General features: G+C 46.2%; 6 protein-coding genes across 6 annotated transcripts; 2 read left to right on the top strand and 4 right to left on the bottom strand.

The window, feature by feature from the left end:
• Nucleotides 1-601: 601 nt before the first annotated feature.
• Nucleotides 602-928, bottom strand: N7466_011203 (uncharacterized protein; the record flags this gene model as incomplete). The annotated part of the gene is made up of 1 exon (XM_057170592.1): nucleotides 602-928. The coding sequence occupies one exon, from the start codon at nucleotides 926-928 to the stop codon at nucleotides 602-604; it is 327 nt and encodes a 108-aa protein (XP_057016324.1).
• Nucleotides 929-2,042: 1,114 nt separating this feature from the next.
• N7466_011202 (TauD/TfdA family dioxygenase) lies at nucleotides 2,043-3,489 on the bottom strand (the record flags this gene model as incomplete). Its single annotated transcript, XM_057170591.1, has 4 exons — nucleotides 2,043-2,274; nucleotides 2,330-2,635; nucleotides 2,692-3,178; nucleotides 3,231-3,489. The coding sequence occupies 4 exons, from the start codon at nucleotides 3,487-3,489 to the stop codon at nucleotides 2,043-2,045; spliced, it is 1,284 nt and encodes a 427-aa protein (XP_057016323.1).
• A 1,006-nt stretch (nucleotides 3,490-4,495) lies between these two features.
• On the top strand, nucleotides 4,496-6,498 carry N7466_011201 (uncharacterized protein; the record flags this gene model as incomplete). Its single annotated transcript, XM_057170590.1, has 8 exons — nucleotides 4,496-4,529; nucleotides 4,596-4,743; nucleotides 4,800-5,023; nucleotides 5,098-5,462; nucleotides 5,520-5,621; nucleotides 5,684-5,843; nucleotides 5,912-6,222; nucleotides 6,271-6,498. The coding sequence occupies 8 exons, from the start codon at nucleotides 4,496-4,498 to the stop codon at nucleotides 6,496-6,498; spliced, it is 1,572 nt and encodes a 523-aa protein (XP_057016322.1).
• A 521-nt stretch (nucleotides 6,499-7,019) lies between these two features.
• Nucleotides 7,020-7,901, top strand: N7466_011200 (oxygenase MpaB family protein; the record flags this gene model as incomplete). Its single annotated transcript, XM_057170589.1, has 1 exon — nucleotides 7,020-7,901. One exon carries the CDS (start codon nucleotides 7,020-7,022, stop codon nucleotides 7,899-7,901), a length of 882 nt encoding a protein of 293 aa, XP_057016321.1.
• Nucleotides 7,902-8,153: 252 nt separating this feature from the next.
• Nucleotides 8,154-12,197, bottom strand: N7466_011199 (uncharacterized protein; the record flags this gene model as incomplete). The annotated part of the gene is made up of 3 exons (XM_057170588.1): nucleotides 8,154-10,214; nucleotides 10,455-12,058; nucleotides 12,113-12,197. The coding sequence occupies 3 exons, from the start codon at nucleotides 12,195-12,197 to the stop codon at nucleotides 8,154-8,156; spliced, it is 3,750 nt and encodes a 1,249-aa protein (XP_057016320.1).
• Nucleotides 12,198-14,178: 1,981 nt separating this feature from the next.
• Nucleotides 14,179-15,947, bottom strand: N7466_011198 (putative MFS sugar transporter; the record flags this gene model as incomplete). The annotated part of the gene is made up of 5 exons (XM_057170587.1): nucleotides 14,179-14,567; nucleotides 14,630-15,153; nucleotides 15,217-15,451; nucleotides 15,510-15,850; nucleotides 15,910-15,947. The coding sequence occupies 5 exons, from the start codon at nucleotides 15,945-15,947 to the stop codon at nucleotides 14,179-14,181; spliced, it is 1,527 nt and encodes a 508-aa protein (XP_057016319.1).
• Nucleotides 15,948-16,589: the final 642 nt, after the last annotated feature.

Raw genomic sequence — 16,589 nt, 5'->3', positions numbered from 1 at the left:
ATAGGCCGTGATGTATTATTAAACGGTGGTAGAAGCGAACAAGGTCCCACTTAGTGCGCCGATCACAGCGATGTAGGTTGTAGTATAAAACGGCGGGAAAATCGGCTATTGCTGAATTAGTTTCCAACATCAAAGATAAAGAAAAGCAGCTGACAGAAAATCTCAACCCACCTGATAAGTATAGTAGCACGGGTTATAGCAATTATGCCGAGACATAAAGTTCCACGATGTGCTCGAGCCCATGTCGGCATATGACGATCATAATTGACCGACCGAGTGTGCCTTGCGCAAACGACGTCAAGGCCAAGGGACCGAGCAAAGAAAAGAGAGCAAAATAATAAGAATACCCAGCCTTGCCAAGATAATCCTAGATCCCTGCCACCCTGTATGGTACCTTTTGCGACCCCCGCCTCCCCTCCCCCTCTTCCTCTTGGCCGTAATACGAACCGACCAGGATCCAAAAAGCACCGGAATGTATTCCCCGAGAAGACTGGCTGATTGCAGGCGTGCGGGGGTCCGCTGATCGAGAAAAGTTCGAGAAAAGCGCTAGTGGAAGTCTGTCGCGCAAGCGTGGAAGGTGGAGAACATGCAAGTCGCCCGATCAAGCAAGACGTTCGAGCCATTCGACCACCTGGATTTTTGGCGAGTGTTGATTGGGCCGGGTGATGTCGTTGTACTCTTGTTCTGTCACGAAGGTGTCGACATTCCTGTGTGTCAGGGGGCTTTTATATTGATTCTTTTTGCGGAGGATTTCCTTTTCGGCCATGGCGGATGGGGAGAGTCTTGATAATGTGTTTTTGAGGCGTCGGATTCCTCCGTTTGAGAATGAGCGATGGACTTCGGGGGGTCCGAAGGGTGTATCGACCTTCCATGCCTCTTGGGAGGTGATGGAAGGAGATGATTGATGGCGGGATGCACGGCGGGACATTTTTAGTTTCAACGCTTTCTTCCTTATCTTCTTTCAAATGGAAATGGAGAGCTCGAGATTGTCTTTTGATCCGGTCAAGATTGCCAAAAAGGAAATTGTATAGCGGGACCCTTCAGTATTCTGAACGGGGAGGAAGGATTGTTAAGTATTAAATAAAAAGTGAATTGGGGCTCTCGCTGATCCTCTAAGTCCGCGGGATGCGCGGGGGTTCACATTTTATTGGTACTTTGGTATGGTAGGACCTCTCACGGGGCAATTTTGCCGGGTTGCGACATGCGAGGGTAATTGAACCTTGGGAAGGGATTTTGTTCGCTCTTGGCTAAGACTTGCTTTATTCGCTAAGTCAATTGATCATCGAGTTTAAACGTGGACGCTCTTGTCCAAGCCAGTTACGTCATCTCGGCAGGGAGTTGCCGATCGTGATTCGATTATCACAATTTATTAGGCTGATTTAACTGCACTTGCTGATCGTTGGGAAAAAGCTGCCGTAGGATACCTTTTCCACTTTAATGTTGGTCTTAGCTTTGAACCTTCACCGGTTGAGGTCGGGCAGCAAAGAAAGTTTTGATGCGGAAGACCTAGTATAGGGTAGAAACTTGATTTGTTAGAAGTTGGGATGCAACTATACAATAACCAATAAATTATCTCGAATGCCTCTAAATCGCCACTTAGTGGAATTTGGGTGCCCTGGCTAATTTAGGTCCAAATTGAAGTTATTGTCTTCCTTAGCCCTTTAATTGCTTCATTTGGACAAGTCTCAAGTCTCAACCCGATGATCCGAGCGTTGTCTAAATTAGCCCTTTGTCTGTTCAGGTAACATTTGAAAGTAGCACAAAACCCAATATTGATAGAATAAATCGTGAATTGTTCATAAAAGGGCAAATATAGGAAGCTCAATTCACTCAATCAATATTTGCCAAAATCCCACCAATTTCACAGACCGATCATTATGCAGCCACACCCGCTCACCGCAATAGATAGGCAATGAAGATCATCCATGCAGGGTTCCCCACAATACGCATCATATCTTAGCTGGCTTAGACCTCCGCAGGGGAAACTAGGGTGTTTCAACTAATTAGATGATGGCTTATATATTGTTTGCTTCTGAATCGCATCAAAGACGTGGCATGGGAGGCGGAGTGAAATGTTGCCACTGAAAAAGGAAATACATCTCGTGCAGGGAGTGCCAAGACCCCACTGTCTTTCTCACAGCACCAGCAGCAAGAGGAAATGCCTGCTCTTCCTCGGTGACGTCTTTAAACAAGGTATCCCAGCGATGTTGGAGCGGTTCAGGCGTCTCCCATGCATTCTCGGGGTCGCGCAACCAGAGTCGTAGAAGATGTCGTCTAATATAATTAGTCAAGAACTTGAGCTGTGATTTTTTAGTGCAGGGATACATACTCTTTCCCTGGGCCGTCCTTAAAGCCATTCCGTGCATGGAAAATGCTCAGGTTATTGACATATTGAACATCTCCCTTCTGAAAATCCAAAGCTGCCCTATGCTTTTCCGCCAAGAAATGTAATGCATCCAATGCTTCCGCTTGAGCCTCGGTGATAGGAGGAATATCCGCCGATCTTGGCTGGGAGAGGAACCCGGTAAAGTATCGCCGGGCATATTGAATCAGGACACGCTCGGGAGCAGTATCTGTTGCTGGTTGATGATACAGGAGAGGGCGAAGTGTGTATGGTCTTTCAGGGTTATTGAATCTAGAGCCGGTCAGTATTGTCGGTGGAACTTGACTTTTGGTCTTGGAGGCTCTTACCCATCAACCGGCCAGTCTTGTGAAAGTGTGTGGATCAGATCAGGGCGTTCCTTTGCTAGGATGTTGTATACATTCCCACTGCTCGACAGATAGCTTTCACCGGCCTCTGCGGCAGGACTCAAACACAAAAGGGAGATGATATCTCCAGCATCGGTGTGAAAGACCTGCTTATCTGCTGTATTGGAGGGAGCCCCGATCTTTCCTTTCTCGGTGATGCTAGTGATGTCCTTGATGTGCGAAATCATGGGTGACGTCCCATTTTGCAATCTTGTATCTTGCTGGCGTCCACGAATGCTGCCAACGTGCGAGGAAACACCGGTGTAGATAATAATATTATCTTCTCGAGAGTAACTATCAATGCGTAGACCCCGGAGAACGAAAAATCCCCGACCCTTGTGGAGCTCACTTGAAAGGTCTCTCAAGACCGGTCGAAGATTGGGAAGAGGAAAGGTGGACTCGCTTATATGTCCCAGTGGCTTTTCGAGAGCTAAAATTGTCAGAAACGTTTTCAAATTTCTGGAAGTAATTTCATCTCTTACCTTTGAAGCTCTTCAAGGCAGTATCAATCTCATCAAGCTGCGCATCGGTCAGATTGTAAATCCAGTCACTGCGCTTTTCAACATCTTTTCCTTCCCAGACAAGTGGCGAGATTAATTCTTCAGGAAATCCCGCTGGCAGGCTGGTCGCAAGTGATTCGGTCTCCTTGCGATAGCGGGAGCGTGCTTGATACTTCTCCCAGTCGGGGTGATATTGAATATCGGGCTGGATGGGACGCGTGATAGTTTCAGTTGCAGACATGGTGAAGGAAGGGGAGGCGACAAATTATCAACAAGCAGATAGAGACCTATCGCCGCGTGGAATCCGCGACTATTAGATATATGGGAATCTCTGCCATCGTTTTGTAAAAGCGGGGTTTCTGTAGCTCGTCACGTAACATTCGTGATGGATGACGCGGTCCATGGAGTTTTCGGAAGATGTCCTACTGGTCTATTTAAGGTTGACTCTAGTCCGAGCTCCCGTACGCCTCTTCCTTAAACTTCTCTAAAAAGACGGATTCTTTCCGATATTGAGGTTTTCCTTTGGTGGGAGAATTGTAACTTGGCGGCTCCCTGATATTCATTGTTCTGTGTTGACAAGACTTACTAAGAAAACACAAATTAATATAGTAATTAGTGCGACCGAATGGACAGATATTGGCTTTTCTCGGGTCCAAAAGAAGAAGAAAATAAAAGCCTTCAGCTATAGATTTATCATTTAAGATGACCACGAGCCATCATGTTATCGTTGAACTAGACGGGATGAGTAAGCTCTTTTGTATAGCGTCAAAACAAACCCAATGCGAACAACATTCGATCTTGTTCAAATTGCAATACACAAATTAACGAAAACTCTTCAGCTTTGCAACCACTATCTCATCGAGAAACAGAATATTCTATTGTGGAACATAAAAAACCAAGTGGTGAATGATCACACTATGAGGGGTAAAATCTGACATGTTGTTGAGTCTTAGCTATGACAGAACAGTTCGAGTTATTACCATCAAGAAATGACCAAAATGACAAATTGCCAACAAGAACACTCTCTCATATAGCCGACGTACAGCGGAGTGGGGCCGATAAAGCCTCTCAAGTCTTGGAGGGTTGTTGCATGTCGTACATTCCAGGGGCTAAACGCGATCACGACATCTATGCTACATAGTTGCCATCGCCCGCCACATGTTGCGAACTTGCAACATCAAAATTTTCTATATTTAAGTACCTTGCTTGGGTAGCTGTCAAAATGACAGATATCGGAAATTTTCACAATGGCAGACTCGGAGGCACAGCAAATCAACTACAGTAAGACATCTCAGATACTTGCGATATCTCGAAATCCCGCTAGCCTAGCTAAACCGGTGCCTATAGAACAGTCACTGCAAGTTGATAGCGCTTCCAGTTCTGAAAATGCTTCAACTTCCGATTATGAGGTCCGAGAAACCCATATCTTGCAAGATCGCAGGATTGGACTTTGGGGCGCTATCTCGCTCATTATCAATAAAATCATCGGCGCTGGGTAGGTTCTTTCTCCCATTTGCAATAATGCGCCACAAACTCACATGTGCATTCCAGAATTTTTTCTACTCCATCAACAATCTTTAAGCTGGCTGGGAGCCCGGGGCTTGCGCTTGTGCTTTGGGGTGTTGCAGGTGTCATATCGTATTGCGGATCGCTGGTGATGCTGGAATTTGGCAGCAGTTTACCGGTCTCCGGTGGTATCAAGGTTTATATGGAACGGTCATTCTCACCCAAATTGTTGATGACTTGTATATACCTGTTCTACTGTGTTTTCTTGCGTGGGTTTCTTCCTCTCTTGGCCCTTGCTTTCTCTTTCTTGCGATCAACTGCTAATCATGTTTTGATCGTACAGAAACCTCGGCTAGCAATGCAATCACGGCTTCGGAATATCTTCTTGAAGCCGCTGGAGTGGCTTCAACCACGTGGAAAGAGCGAGGCCTAGCCATTGCCTCTGTTTCATTTGCGGTTATATGCCATACCGTCGCACCCCGCGTGGGAAGAGGGCTACAGGACATACTTGGCGCAGTGAAGCTGTTCGTACTATTTTTCATCGTCTGCACGGGATTTGCGGCGCTTGGAGGTCATCTGAAAGTGCCCAAACCCAACAATCTCAATGTGTCTACATCTTTCAAGGGCACATCGAGCAGTGGTTACGATATCGGCACGGCACTGTTAGATGCGATCTTTTCATACCAAGGTTATGATAATCTGAATGCGGTATGCTTTTATTCCATACACTATTTTCAGATACAAGCCTTGCTAACGGCGTTCAAGGTACTTTCCGAAGTCAAAAATCCCCAGCGCACACTCCGAATCGCTTTGCCCACCGCTATGGGCTCAGTAACGGTGCTCTATATTCTGGCAAATATTGCATACGTGAGTAACACCAATCTTCAAAGTCACTAGTGATCGTAAGCTAAAGCATGCACATATGACAGTTTGCTGGTGTTTCCAAAGAAGATTTCATGAGCTCGGATATCACCATTGCGGCCACTCTATTCCGAAATGTCTACGGAGAATCAGCTGCAGTGAAGGCTCTCCCAACTTTGGTGGCTCTTTCAGCAATCGGTCACTTGCTCAGCGTGGCCTTTTCTGTCTGTAAGTTCTCATTCGCTTCCATCTACCCCAGATCTTTGTTGAAGGACCGTTAGTTAACAAACTCATAGCACGTTTAATCCAAGAGCTGGCTAAAGATGGCACCACACCATTCCCAGATCTTCTCATGCAAAACCGCCCGTTCAAGACCCCCATTTTTGCGCTCGCCATCCATTTAGGGGTCACCATTCTCTTTGTCTGTGCGCCGCCGGCAGGTGATGCATTTAGCTTCGTTGTCGGCCTTGGAACTTACCCATCAGTATTCCTTTTGACTCTTATAACCATTGGGTTGCTGAAGCTGCGATTCTCGAAGACGGAGGATTTCCACTCTCCATTTACTGTACCGTGGCCTGCTTTAGTTTTTTACCTTGCAGCAAATATTGTGAGTTTCCCCACTCTGTTCTTTCGGATAATGTTACTAATTTGTCAGTTCTTGCTGGTGATGCCCTTTATCCCACCTACAAGTGGTAGTGTTAGCAGTTTGCCTTACTACCTGTCTCCTGTGGTGTCACTAGCTATTCTGGCGCTGGGAGTTATTTACTACTATGGTCGATGGGTCATCTTGCCATGGATCTTTGGTTACAGGCTCGAGAAGGTGGCTGTTGGCCTGAGTGATGGGTCTCAGGTTTCCAGATACAAAATTAGGAAGTTAGAGTAGAGATTCTCCTCTGGTGTCATGTTCTAATTTTCTTAATACAGAACATCTGGACTCAAATGTTTGAACTTGGACTTGATCTAGTCTGCTTTTACAGATGGGACCTCATAAAGATAAAATTTTCAGTGTTTTCAGTAGAATATAAACGAAGTGGATTTCTTTTGCCACCCAGAATTCCCTTTGGTCATTTGCGTGACTCGTGAGGGCGGGGTGATCCGATGCATCATACAGGCGATGTGAACCATCACCCCCATGAATTTCGGGAATAGTGCTCCTTATTCATCGAATGTTGACATTATAATGTTATATTTCACGTGGTTGAATAGATCGACTCTGAAATTACCATGGTTCGAGGGGAAATCTGGAAGGCTATCGGCATTCCGTGCCTCGGTCCGCTCCAGGCAGAGAACATGATGGGCTGCCGATGACATTCATGATGGGCTGAGAACTTTTATGCCCAACTCTCCCATCAAACCTGTTGGCTTTCTTTTTGTTCGAAATGAACGACATTATCAGTCACGAAAATGTCTTCAACAGCGATCCAAAGCCGGACGACAGCCAATAGCACCCCGATCGAGAGGGGCAGGTATGGCCAATACTACAGCCCCGTGATGGAGGCCGATGCAATGCGCGTTATAGTCACTGAACAATGCGCCATGAATCCCGCAAAGGCTGCCGTTCTTCTCCAGATCGCCGCAAAGGGCGTGGGCAAGGGCGTATCAGACCATAGCAGCTTCACCAAACGGCCCATCGAACGCGCCCGCCGGAGTCTCGTTTACATATACTGTATGAGCTTCGGCACGACCGCCGAACGCAGACGAATCACGGACGCGACGCACCGCGCGCACATGCGCGTTAAGGGAGCAGACTATGACGCCGACGACGTGGACCTCCAACTCTGGGTTGCTGCTACGATCTACTGGTCCATGGTCCATGGGTACGAGGAGGTATACGGTCCTCTTGGCGAGGATTTCGCCGACCAGGTCTACAAGGAGTTCTCAGTTATGGCTACTGGTCTGCGTGTCCCGCCTGATAAGTGGCCCAGGGACCGTAAGGAGTTCAAGGAGTATTGGGATCGGACTATCGATGAACTTGAGGTCACGGATGAGGCTAGGGCTGTGGCTAAGGATGTTATGTATCCCGGTCAGAACTTGACTTGGGGTGTTTGGATACTTGCCAAGCTGCTAGGGCCTATGCAGCGTGTTGCTACTGTTGAGTATCTGCCGGAGAGAATCAGGAACAAGCTTGGGTTCCCGTCTACATCCTATACTCGCATCATGTATTGGCTCAAATCGTCTGTTGATAGGGCTGTGTATCCGTGGATGCCACAGTTTGTTCGGCATTTTTCGAGGAATTACTACATGGCCGATTTCCGTGCTCGCTTGGCAAGGGGAGCTGGGATATGATCTATATTGATTTGTATTTTCTTAGTAAATCGTGTCTTTGAACACAGAAGTGACAGAACAATGAATGTCAGGGAGCCGCCAACTTACAATTCTCCCACCAAATAAACCTCAACATTGGAAAGAATCCGTCTTTTTAGAGAACTTTAAGGAAGAGGCATACGGGAGCTCGGACTAGCGTCGACTTTGAATGGACCAGTAGGACACCAGTTGACATGCATCTTCCGAAAATTCCATGGACCGCGTCATTCAAAGCTATATATCAACAGGACATTCTTTTGAAAGCGTGAGAAATATGACGCGATTTTCTGAACCGACAATTGCCATTGTAGTTCCATGGATAGCAAGATGATCAGAGATATCAAGAGGGCGGTATTCCAAGGGCAACCATAAGAGCTTGAGTCCATTATAGGTTATCCAACAAAGGTCATCACTTATTCCGTATTCACGTCGCTGGGGGTGTTGGATGAGGCTAGCGGGCGAAGGGGTCATAGGAGCCATTGAACTTGTATCAAATATACCAGTATCAGTATGGAGGCAATTCGAATCAGCGTCATCAAATGCCAGGAAGCTTGTAAAGCCTGCAGAGAAAGTAGACACCACTTGGCTTGTGGCTGTATCCCAGATCTGGATTACATCATTAAAGGACGCTGATGCAAGTCGATTTCCACCTTTCGACCAGGCAATCAAGTAGACCGAACAGTCCAAACCGCATTGCCCCTTGAGAGTGGAGATGCTCTGGCCGGTGGCTGGATCCCATATCTTGATTGTTTCATCATCGGATCCTGATGCAAGGCGGCCTGCATCTGGAGACCAGATAATCAAGTGGGTTGGGCCACTATACCCCTCAAGAGTAGATATAATTTGGCCAGTGGCTGGATCCCAGATCTGGACTATACCACTAGTTGATCCTGATGCAATTCGGCTTCCATCTGGTGACCAGTTAATCAAGTCGACTAGATCATCATACCCCTGAAGAGTAGATACAGTTTGACCAGTGGCTGGATCCCAGATCTGGACTATACCACTAGCCGATCCTGATGCAATTCGGCTTCCATCTGGCGACCATGTTATGATACAGGTTGGGCCAAAATATCCCTCAAGAGTAGATATGATCTGGCTTGTGGCTGGATCCCAGATCTGGACTATACCATCATCCCAAGACCTTAATGTAAGTCTACTTCCATCTGGAGACCAAGCGATTGAGTTGGCATTAATAACATGCCCCTCAGGAGTAGATACACTCTGGTTGGTGATAGGATCCCAGATCCTAACCGTTCGATCTTCGGAAGCTGATGCAAGTTGGCTTCCATCTGGTGACCAGATGATTGATGTAACCGAATATCTATGCCCCACAAGGATAGACACCACTTGGCTTATGGTTATATCCCAGATCTGGATTGTCTTGTTATCGGAGGATGCTGATGCAAGTCGATTTCCATCTTTCGACCATTCAATCAAATAGACTGAACCATAGTACCCCTTTAGAGTGGATATACTTTGGCCAATGGCTAGATCCCATATCTGGATTGTGTAATCAGAGGATCCCGATGCAAGTCGTCTTCCCTCTGGTGACCAAGCGATTACATTTACCTGGTCGCTATGGCCCTTAAGAGTAGACACGATCTGGCCGGTGGTTGGATCCCAGATCTGGACGCTTTCATCATAGGACCCTGACGCAAGTTGGCTTCCATCTGGTGACCACGTAATTGAGCTAACTGAATTGGAATGCCCTTGAAGAGTAGAAACACTCTGGCTTGTGGCTATATCCCAGATCTGGATTGTATTATCATCAGAGGATACTGATGCAAGTCGATTTCCATCTTTCGACCATTCAATCAAGAAGACTGAACCATAGTACCCCTTCAGAGTGGATATACTCTGGCCAGTGGCTGGATCCCATATCTTGATTGTTTTATCATCGGATCCTGATGCAAGTCGGCTTCCTTCTGGTGACCAAGCGATTATATTTATCCAGTCGCTATGACCCTTAAGAGTAGACACAATCTGGCCGGTAGTTGGATCCCAGATGTGGACGCTTTTATCATAGGACCCTGACGCAAGTTGGCTTCCATCTGGTGACCACATAATTGAGCTAACTGATTTGGAATGCCCTTGAAGAGTGGAAAGACTCTGTCCGGTGGCTGGATCCCAGACCTGAATTGTGTTATCGTAAGACCCTGATGCAAGTCGGCTTCCGTTTGGCGACCAGGCAATTAAATTGACGGAGCCATTATGCCCCTCAAGGGTATAAAGACAGGGGCTCCAATCTTCATCTACCATTGGACTATTTAATACCCAATCTGCTCTCTCCTTCTGGAAAGACCTTCGGGTAAGGCTCTTTGACGGGCTGAATATAAGAGGTGAGTAGTACACCTGTAAAGGACTGCTCTCGATCCCTGTTCTGTAGTACTGAATGAATCTGGAGGCGTCTTGAGCTCGTTCAAAGAGGCTTTCTAAGTCCGAAGAGATACCACTTATGAGTTTTCTCTGTTCCTAATTTAGTTAGCCCTAGTTTATAGATGAAGTTATGTTTTGATATAATTTACTACATACCTGAAGTAATAACTTAAGCATTTGCATAGCTTGCACACCTTTCGAGACACTCCCTAGAATACTAAGGGCCTCAAGCCAGAAAAGGAATTTCTGTTGTAGAAAAAGGTCCACATAGCCCCCCTTATCAATGCTAAGGTCATAGAACTTGGTCCGCTCGCTATATTGAAGATGGTCTACCCAGTAGACACATGCGTATTCTGCTGCTGCTAGTGGATCTGGGCTAGGTTTGCAGATATCCTTCACGGGTCCAGGTAATTTGATATTGAAGATATCACGTCGAAGTGTCTTAAACATCACTTCAAGGCATCGTGAGAAATTCATATGGTGTTGAGCTCCTACACCACTAGGAAGTATCTCATTTCGAGCTTCAATGTTTTGAAGGAGGAAGTCCTTCGCAGACTGATGGATGAAAGTGATAGTATCTTTTTGCATCGTCAAGAACGATCCACAGACTGTGATGATATCCTTAAGTAGTATATTATCATCATCATCTTCATCATCATCGTCATCATCGTCGTCATCATCGTCATCATCATTAGGAAGTTTGATAAGTGAAGCAAGTTCACTGAGAGTGATAGGCCGAAAGACTGTTAACATAACTGCCAGTATCTCCTTACAGATCTCAACATCTGCTGAATCGCGAACTTGCTCAATCATTCGTCCATATAGAGCATCTAACCCAGGAGGAAAGAACTCTAGCTTTTTCAGCACATTTGTTCGTGTATATGCATTTGTCAGACTCTGATAAACTAAGGCTACCCAGAGGAAGGTACCTTGTGAGTTTGATAAGAGAGAGTGTTCAACAGCATCACGAGTCTTATTGCTGTACCTTTTAGCTTTCGCTAATTTTTGGACTTTATGATGGACAAATTTGTCCACTGCTTCAGACACATAAACCTCATTCTGCTCTAATGAGATAGGGGCTAGCTGGGTAGCAATTCCAAGTTTCTCGGTGATTTCAGGCCAGTTACGGCTAGAAATAACCCACTTTATATGCATATGAGCCGATGACTCCTGGACAATCAAGTCTAGAAGGGAATGAAGCCCATTAACACACTCATCTAGAGCATCGATTACCAAATAGGTCATTTGGAAGTTCGCGCGCATGCCTTTTAGAATGTCCCGGAAGATGGTTGAGAGTGCATTCCATGCATTAACATCCTCAAAGAGAGTCTTCCCAGCATGGTCGTACTGAGCACGTATATAGTGGAGGAGAGAAGGATTCTTCTTGATAAGTAAATATATCAAGCCCCTTAGCACAGATGTGGCGCTGTTGATCCGCGGATCGGTAGCCTGACAGAAAAAGAACGAGATGCTCACGCATACATCATCCCCATATAGTCTTGTCAATTCTTCGATGACGCCGCATAGGAGCATCGTCTTGCCTTTACCAGGATCACCCCTGATCCAGAGGAGACGATTGTTGTGGCTAGTTGTATTTTGCCATTGTTTGAATTCCTGATGATCAAAGATCCATCGATAACAGTCTTCTAGTAGCCCACCCTTGGTATCCTTGATACGCTCTTTGTCGTGATAAGGATCAGTCGTTCGTAGAGCCTGTAAACATTCTTGGTCTAATGACACCGTTTGACCTAGGCCGCTTCCTAGTTGAGTTACGTTCTCGTGCTTACACATGTGGACACAACAAGTTCACCTACCGATCGTTATGCTCCCAATATTGCCATTTATCACTCCTGCTTGAAAACCACGATTAAGACCGTCGTGGGAAACGGTGGTCGTCATTATTGTCGTTCGATAGTTTTGGGATGGTTTTCAAGTTGTGACTCGGATCGCTTCCAGAACACAGCTTACCCCGCTATCAGGTGATCGATCTCGATGCAGAATAATTTAATAACAGAACATCTTGATTTCATAACTCATATCTCATATCCCCCAATAGAAGCAGGATTTCTTTTAGTTTGTCTTGACGACAATGGATGGGTGAAGAAGCTTGATGCTGGGGATACATAATCATCTCTCCTTTCGTGTTTGAGTTTGTTACATACATATATCAATTGTTGTATATATTTCAGATGAGTCTCTATGGACTACTAAATTGCCGGCAGATTTCGAATGGTTCACGGAGGAATCTTTGTCCAGATAGATCAATTGCTCACGTACTCTCTCATGTCCGATTTTCTATTATTCGAATTGCTTGTCTCGGCTCGAAGGCATCTCTATCACTAACAACACTCATGGGTCTCAATATAAGACCAACTTGGAGGCCCGCCGCGGGATGCTCTATGATCATTTGGGAGACTTATACCTGGTCTTCCACTGAGCGATTTCGTAATCTCAATTTGTACCAAATTTTGCACAACTGCGCCACACCAATCGAAAAGAAAGCAATATAATAAGCATAATCAGACAAAGACTTGCGGTATCCGCGGCATATGTCCTCATCGCAAAACTGACGACAGGCTGGTACAAATGAAAAAAAGAAAACGAGAACCAGAATCACGCCTCTACAATATTATTAGTAGTGCGAAACGAGTGCTTGGATATAGGTGTATACCTACGTAGTACGTACGTACCGTGGTCCTAATTCATGTTTACCATCAAGCTTGTGGGTTTTGGGAGAGTTCGCCTCGGTTGGGATTTCGGCTAGGTCTGTACCGTTGTCGGCAAGAGGATGTGATGTTTTTGAAGGATGCATGGCGAAGATTCAAAGAGTGGACCAAAATTTTGAGAAGATGTATAGGTATAGCGTCGAAATATTTGGAGACGGGACTTGGTAATGCGAAAGTCAAATAGGGAATAGATTGGAATATTCTAGGTGAATGAAGGCAGGATGCCGAGAAAAATCATGCCTATGATGTACACGACGAGGTGAAGAGGAACCTAGAATAAAGAGAGTATCTAAGATAAAAGGAAGCACAGCAGCTCTCTAGACGACTCATTTCACATCGGTACTAGTCATAGCTGCTAGTGGCAGTATGTGCAATTAGCAATGATTAAACTAGATCGAGAGAAAGCGCCCACGTTTAGATCCATCATTTTTTCTAGCCAAAAAAAAGAAAAGAAAACAAAATCCAGGCAATCATATTCCAAAGTTCTTGAAGTCCCACTTTATGGAGCACGCACTACCTTTTTGTCTACGTAGGCGAGACAGAAAATAGCCTACACATTGGTACGCCCCCATTCTCGTTTCACCAGTAAATTTCAATACAGCAGCTAAGGACTAAACTGGCTAGCGTGATTAGTGGATACGTTATTGTGACCAATTAAACATGTTTAACGACTTAAATCTGAGAGCGCTAACCGCATTTGTAAAGAAAAGTTCTCCGTTCCGGATCGGCCCGGTAATAGATTACAAGATAAAACATTGAGCATTATCCTGATTCCTCAAAATGAAAACAAAGGGGCTAGGAACTGCGCTGGAAGTCTACTCTACGCTAGATTAGAATCAGCTAGCATTTAATGTGGAGCAATTTTAACATACATGCCAGAGGGCAGGAACACGCGTACAAAGTAAGTGCACCTAGCACTACATTCGTGTTAAGTTTTAACTGAGGGGTTTTGATACAAAATTGACTTTTTACTGCCCAGGTGCTGGGTTGAAATGAACGGTGTTCCAAAAAGCTTGAAATCAATCGATCTCAAGAAATCGGCTGCTTTGCCTATATTAAACTAAAAACATGCATGGGATAAATCCATACTATATTGAACTAGACTCAGTCTAGCGCCCCGACTTATTAAGACAGCAATATACCAGAAATTTCAATCAAAGAGAGTCCACGTGCTCAACATTGACATCCCCGGACTTCTCGTGAGTTCCGTGAGCAACACTGTCAATTTTCTGTTGTGCGAGGACCTCCTCTCCCGAAGTAACGTGGTTGGCACCACCGAACAAGGTATCAATCTCTTCGAGGGTGATCTTCTTGGTCTCTGGAACAAAGAACCAAACAAAGAGACCCAGCAGGAAGTTAATTCCGGCGAAGAGATAGAATGCGTAGAAGCCATCGTTCTCGAGGAAGATAGGGAAGAATTGCTGGCAGATGGTGTTGGCAACGTTCTGGGTCTGCGAGGCCATGCCCACGGCCTGTGCGCGAACATTCATGGAGAAGACCTCGGCTGTCCAGATCCACACGGTTGCGCCCCAAGAAGGCTTGTCTGTGAGATTGTTAGTCACTGGCCGTTGAAATTTGGTTGGGTAGGGTTGTGGTGAAACTTACAGAATAGAATAAAGAGGAAAAAGAGGAAGACGATCGATATGCCAACGGATTCAGACTTGGCTCCGTTTGCCATATTTGGGGTTTCCGTTTCAACGGCAGAGACGATAATCATGCAAAGACCCATACCGATGGAACCACCGATCAGAAGAGCCTTGCGACCAAATCGATCAATGAACCAGATAGTGTTCAGGGTGAAGAGAATACCGAAGGTGGCGTTGAGGGCGTTGATCAGAGAAATCTGGCTTTCGTGTGTGAAGACCTTCTCGTAGATCTTGGTGGAGTAGGAGTTCAAAGAGCCTTGTCCGGTGAGTTGCTGACCGGCGTTGATAACCAAAGCAAGGTACATGCGCTTGCGGAGAGACTTGTCCTTCCACAAAGCGCTGTAGCCGCTGGAGATGGCCTCTTTCTCGTACTCGAGGGCCTCACGGATCATCAAGATCTCATCTTCAACCTCTTCCTCTGTGTCTCGGACGCGGCGGAGGGCAGCTCGTGCTTTCTCGATTTCGTTGTGGCGTTTGATGTACCTGCAGCTGGTTAGACTTCTGTCTCAATGGTTCCAAAGGTTTCACGTGTAGTAGATAACTTACCAACGAGGACTTCCAGGGATGACAGGAAGAAGGATAAGAATCAGGATGGGGAAGAGGAGTTGGAAAATGACAATCAATTTCCAGTCCCACTCTCCGAGTTGAGGAGCTCTGGTGCAGGCATAGGCGATCCAGAAGCAGATGAACGAACCAACAGAGTAGAACATCTGCCAGAAGGTCATGATCTTTCCTCTGATCTCTGCTGGTGCCAACTCTCCGATATAGATAGGGCCGGCGGCTATAGGAACATCTTGTCAGTGTCTATGAACAGAGTGAAGTGTCGGGTTGTGACTTACTCAAAGCAACACCCTGGCCAATACCGATGAGGACACGTCCACCAATGAAGCACGCAAGGTTACCACGAGGAGCAAAGGTCTGCAGGAAAGTAGCAACGATGACAAAGACACATCCGAAGCCCATGCCAACCTTGCGGCCAAAGTAATCCGCCGTGGGTCCTCCAAGGAAGAAACCACCGAAGATGGCGCCAACTGTGTAGGCAGTATTGATAGAACCAAGCTGGTTCGCACCTGGATTGTTGAACCAGGCTACCCAATTGGCATTTCCTTGAACAGAATTGAAGACAGACGCATCGTAACCGTACAACACCATGCAAGATGCAGCGACAAACGAGACGAACCTAGAGATTCGGATTTAGTATATTGCCCTTGTGGATCATATCTCGGCAAGCCATCATACCAGTTGTAGGCCCGCTTGGAGCTCATAAGACCACCCATTTTGGCGACAGTGACTTGGATTGATTCGTTGGAAAGTGGTTGATTGGAAGAAACAAGATTAAGCAACTGCCAAGAACTCTTGATGCAGTCGTCGAACCTTGGAAGGTTTGTTTTTGGGGGCTCGGTTCAGCCTCACAGTCACAGCAACCCTGTCAATAGAAGTCAAGGAAAGAGCACTTGAGCCAACAACCCTAGAGATTTTCCGGGGAATGGAGAGAATCATGCGGAGTTCCCCAGATATATAATAAAATCCTGGGGCAGACGACAAGTTCCCTTGGCACGGCAGCTCCCTTGGCACGGTAAGCAGAAAAGGTCACGGATCCAATCAACCCATGCCCCAGAACGGCGCCCCCAGACGACGCTAAGCACTACTCGGATTGTTGATAACAGAAACCTTGTGAGACCAGCTCGCTGAGTGGTGGGGTATTCGCAAGTCAACCACACGTGGATCAAAGCATCATGCGCCATGTTGGCTGCTTATTGGTTTTGAGCTCTGTAGAGCGCATTGGACGGACCTGGGGTAATGATGATCTGGGGTTCGAGGATATTTTGTTCCCCGGAGTCGTATAGTTTTGAGTTCCACGAATCAGAGGCCGCGTGGGACGGAGTCTGGGAGAAAGTTGACTCCACCAATGGCGAAAT

The sequence above is a fragment of the Penicillium verhagenii genome (genome assembly GCF_028828195.1).
Source record: "Penicillium verhagenii strain IBT 33310 chromosome Unknown utg000012l_segment0_segment0, whole genome shotgun sequence".
Classification (NCBI taxonomy): domain Eukaryota; kingdom Fungi; phylum Ascomycota; class Eurotiomycetes; order Eurotiales; family Aspergillaceae; genus Penicillium; species Penicillium verhagenii.
This window is presented reverse-complemented; position numbering and strand designations above follow the sequence as displayed.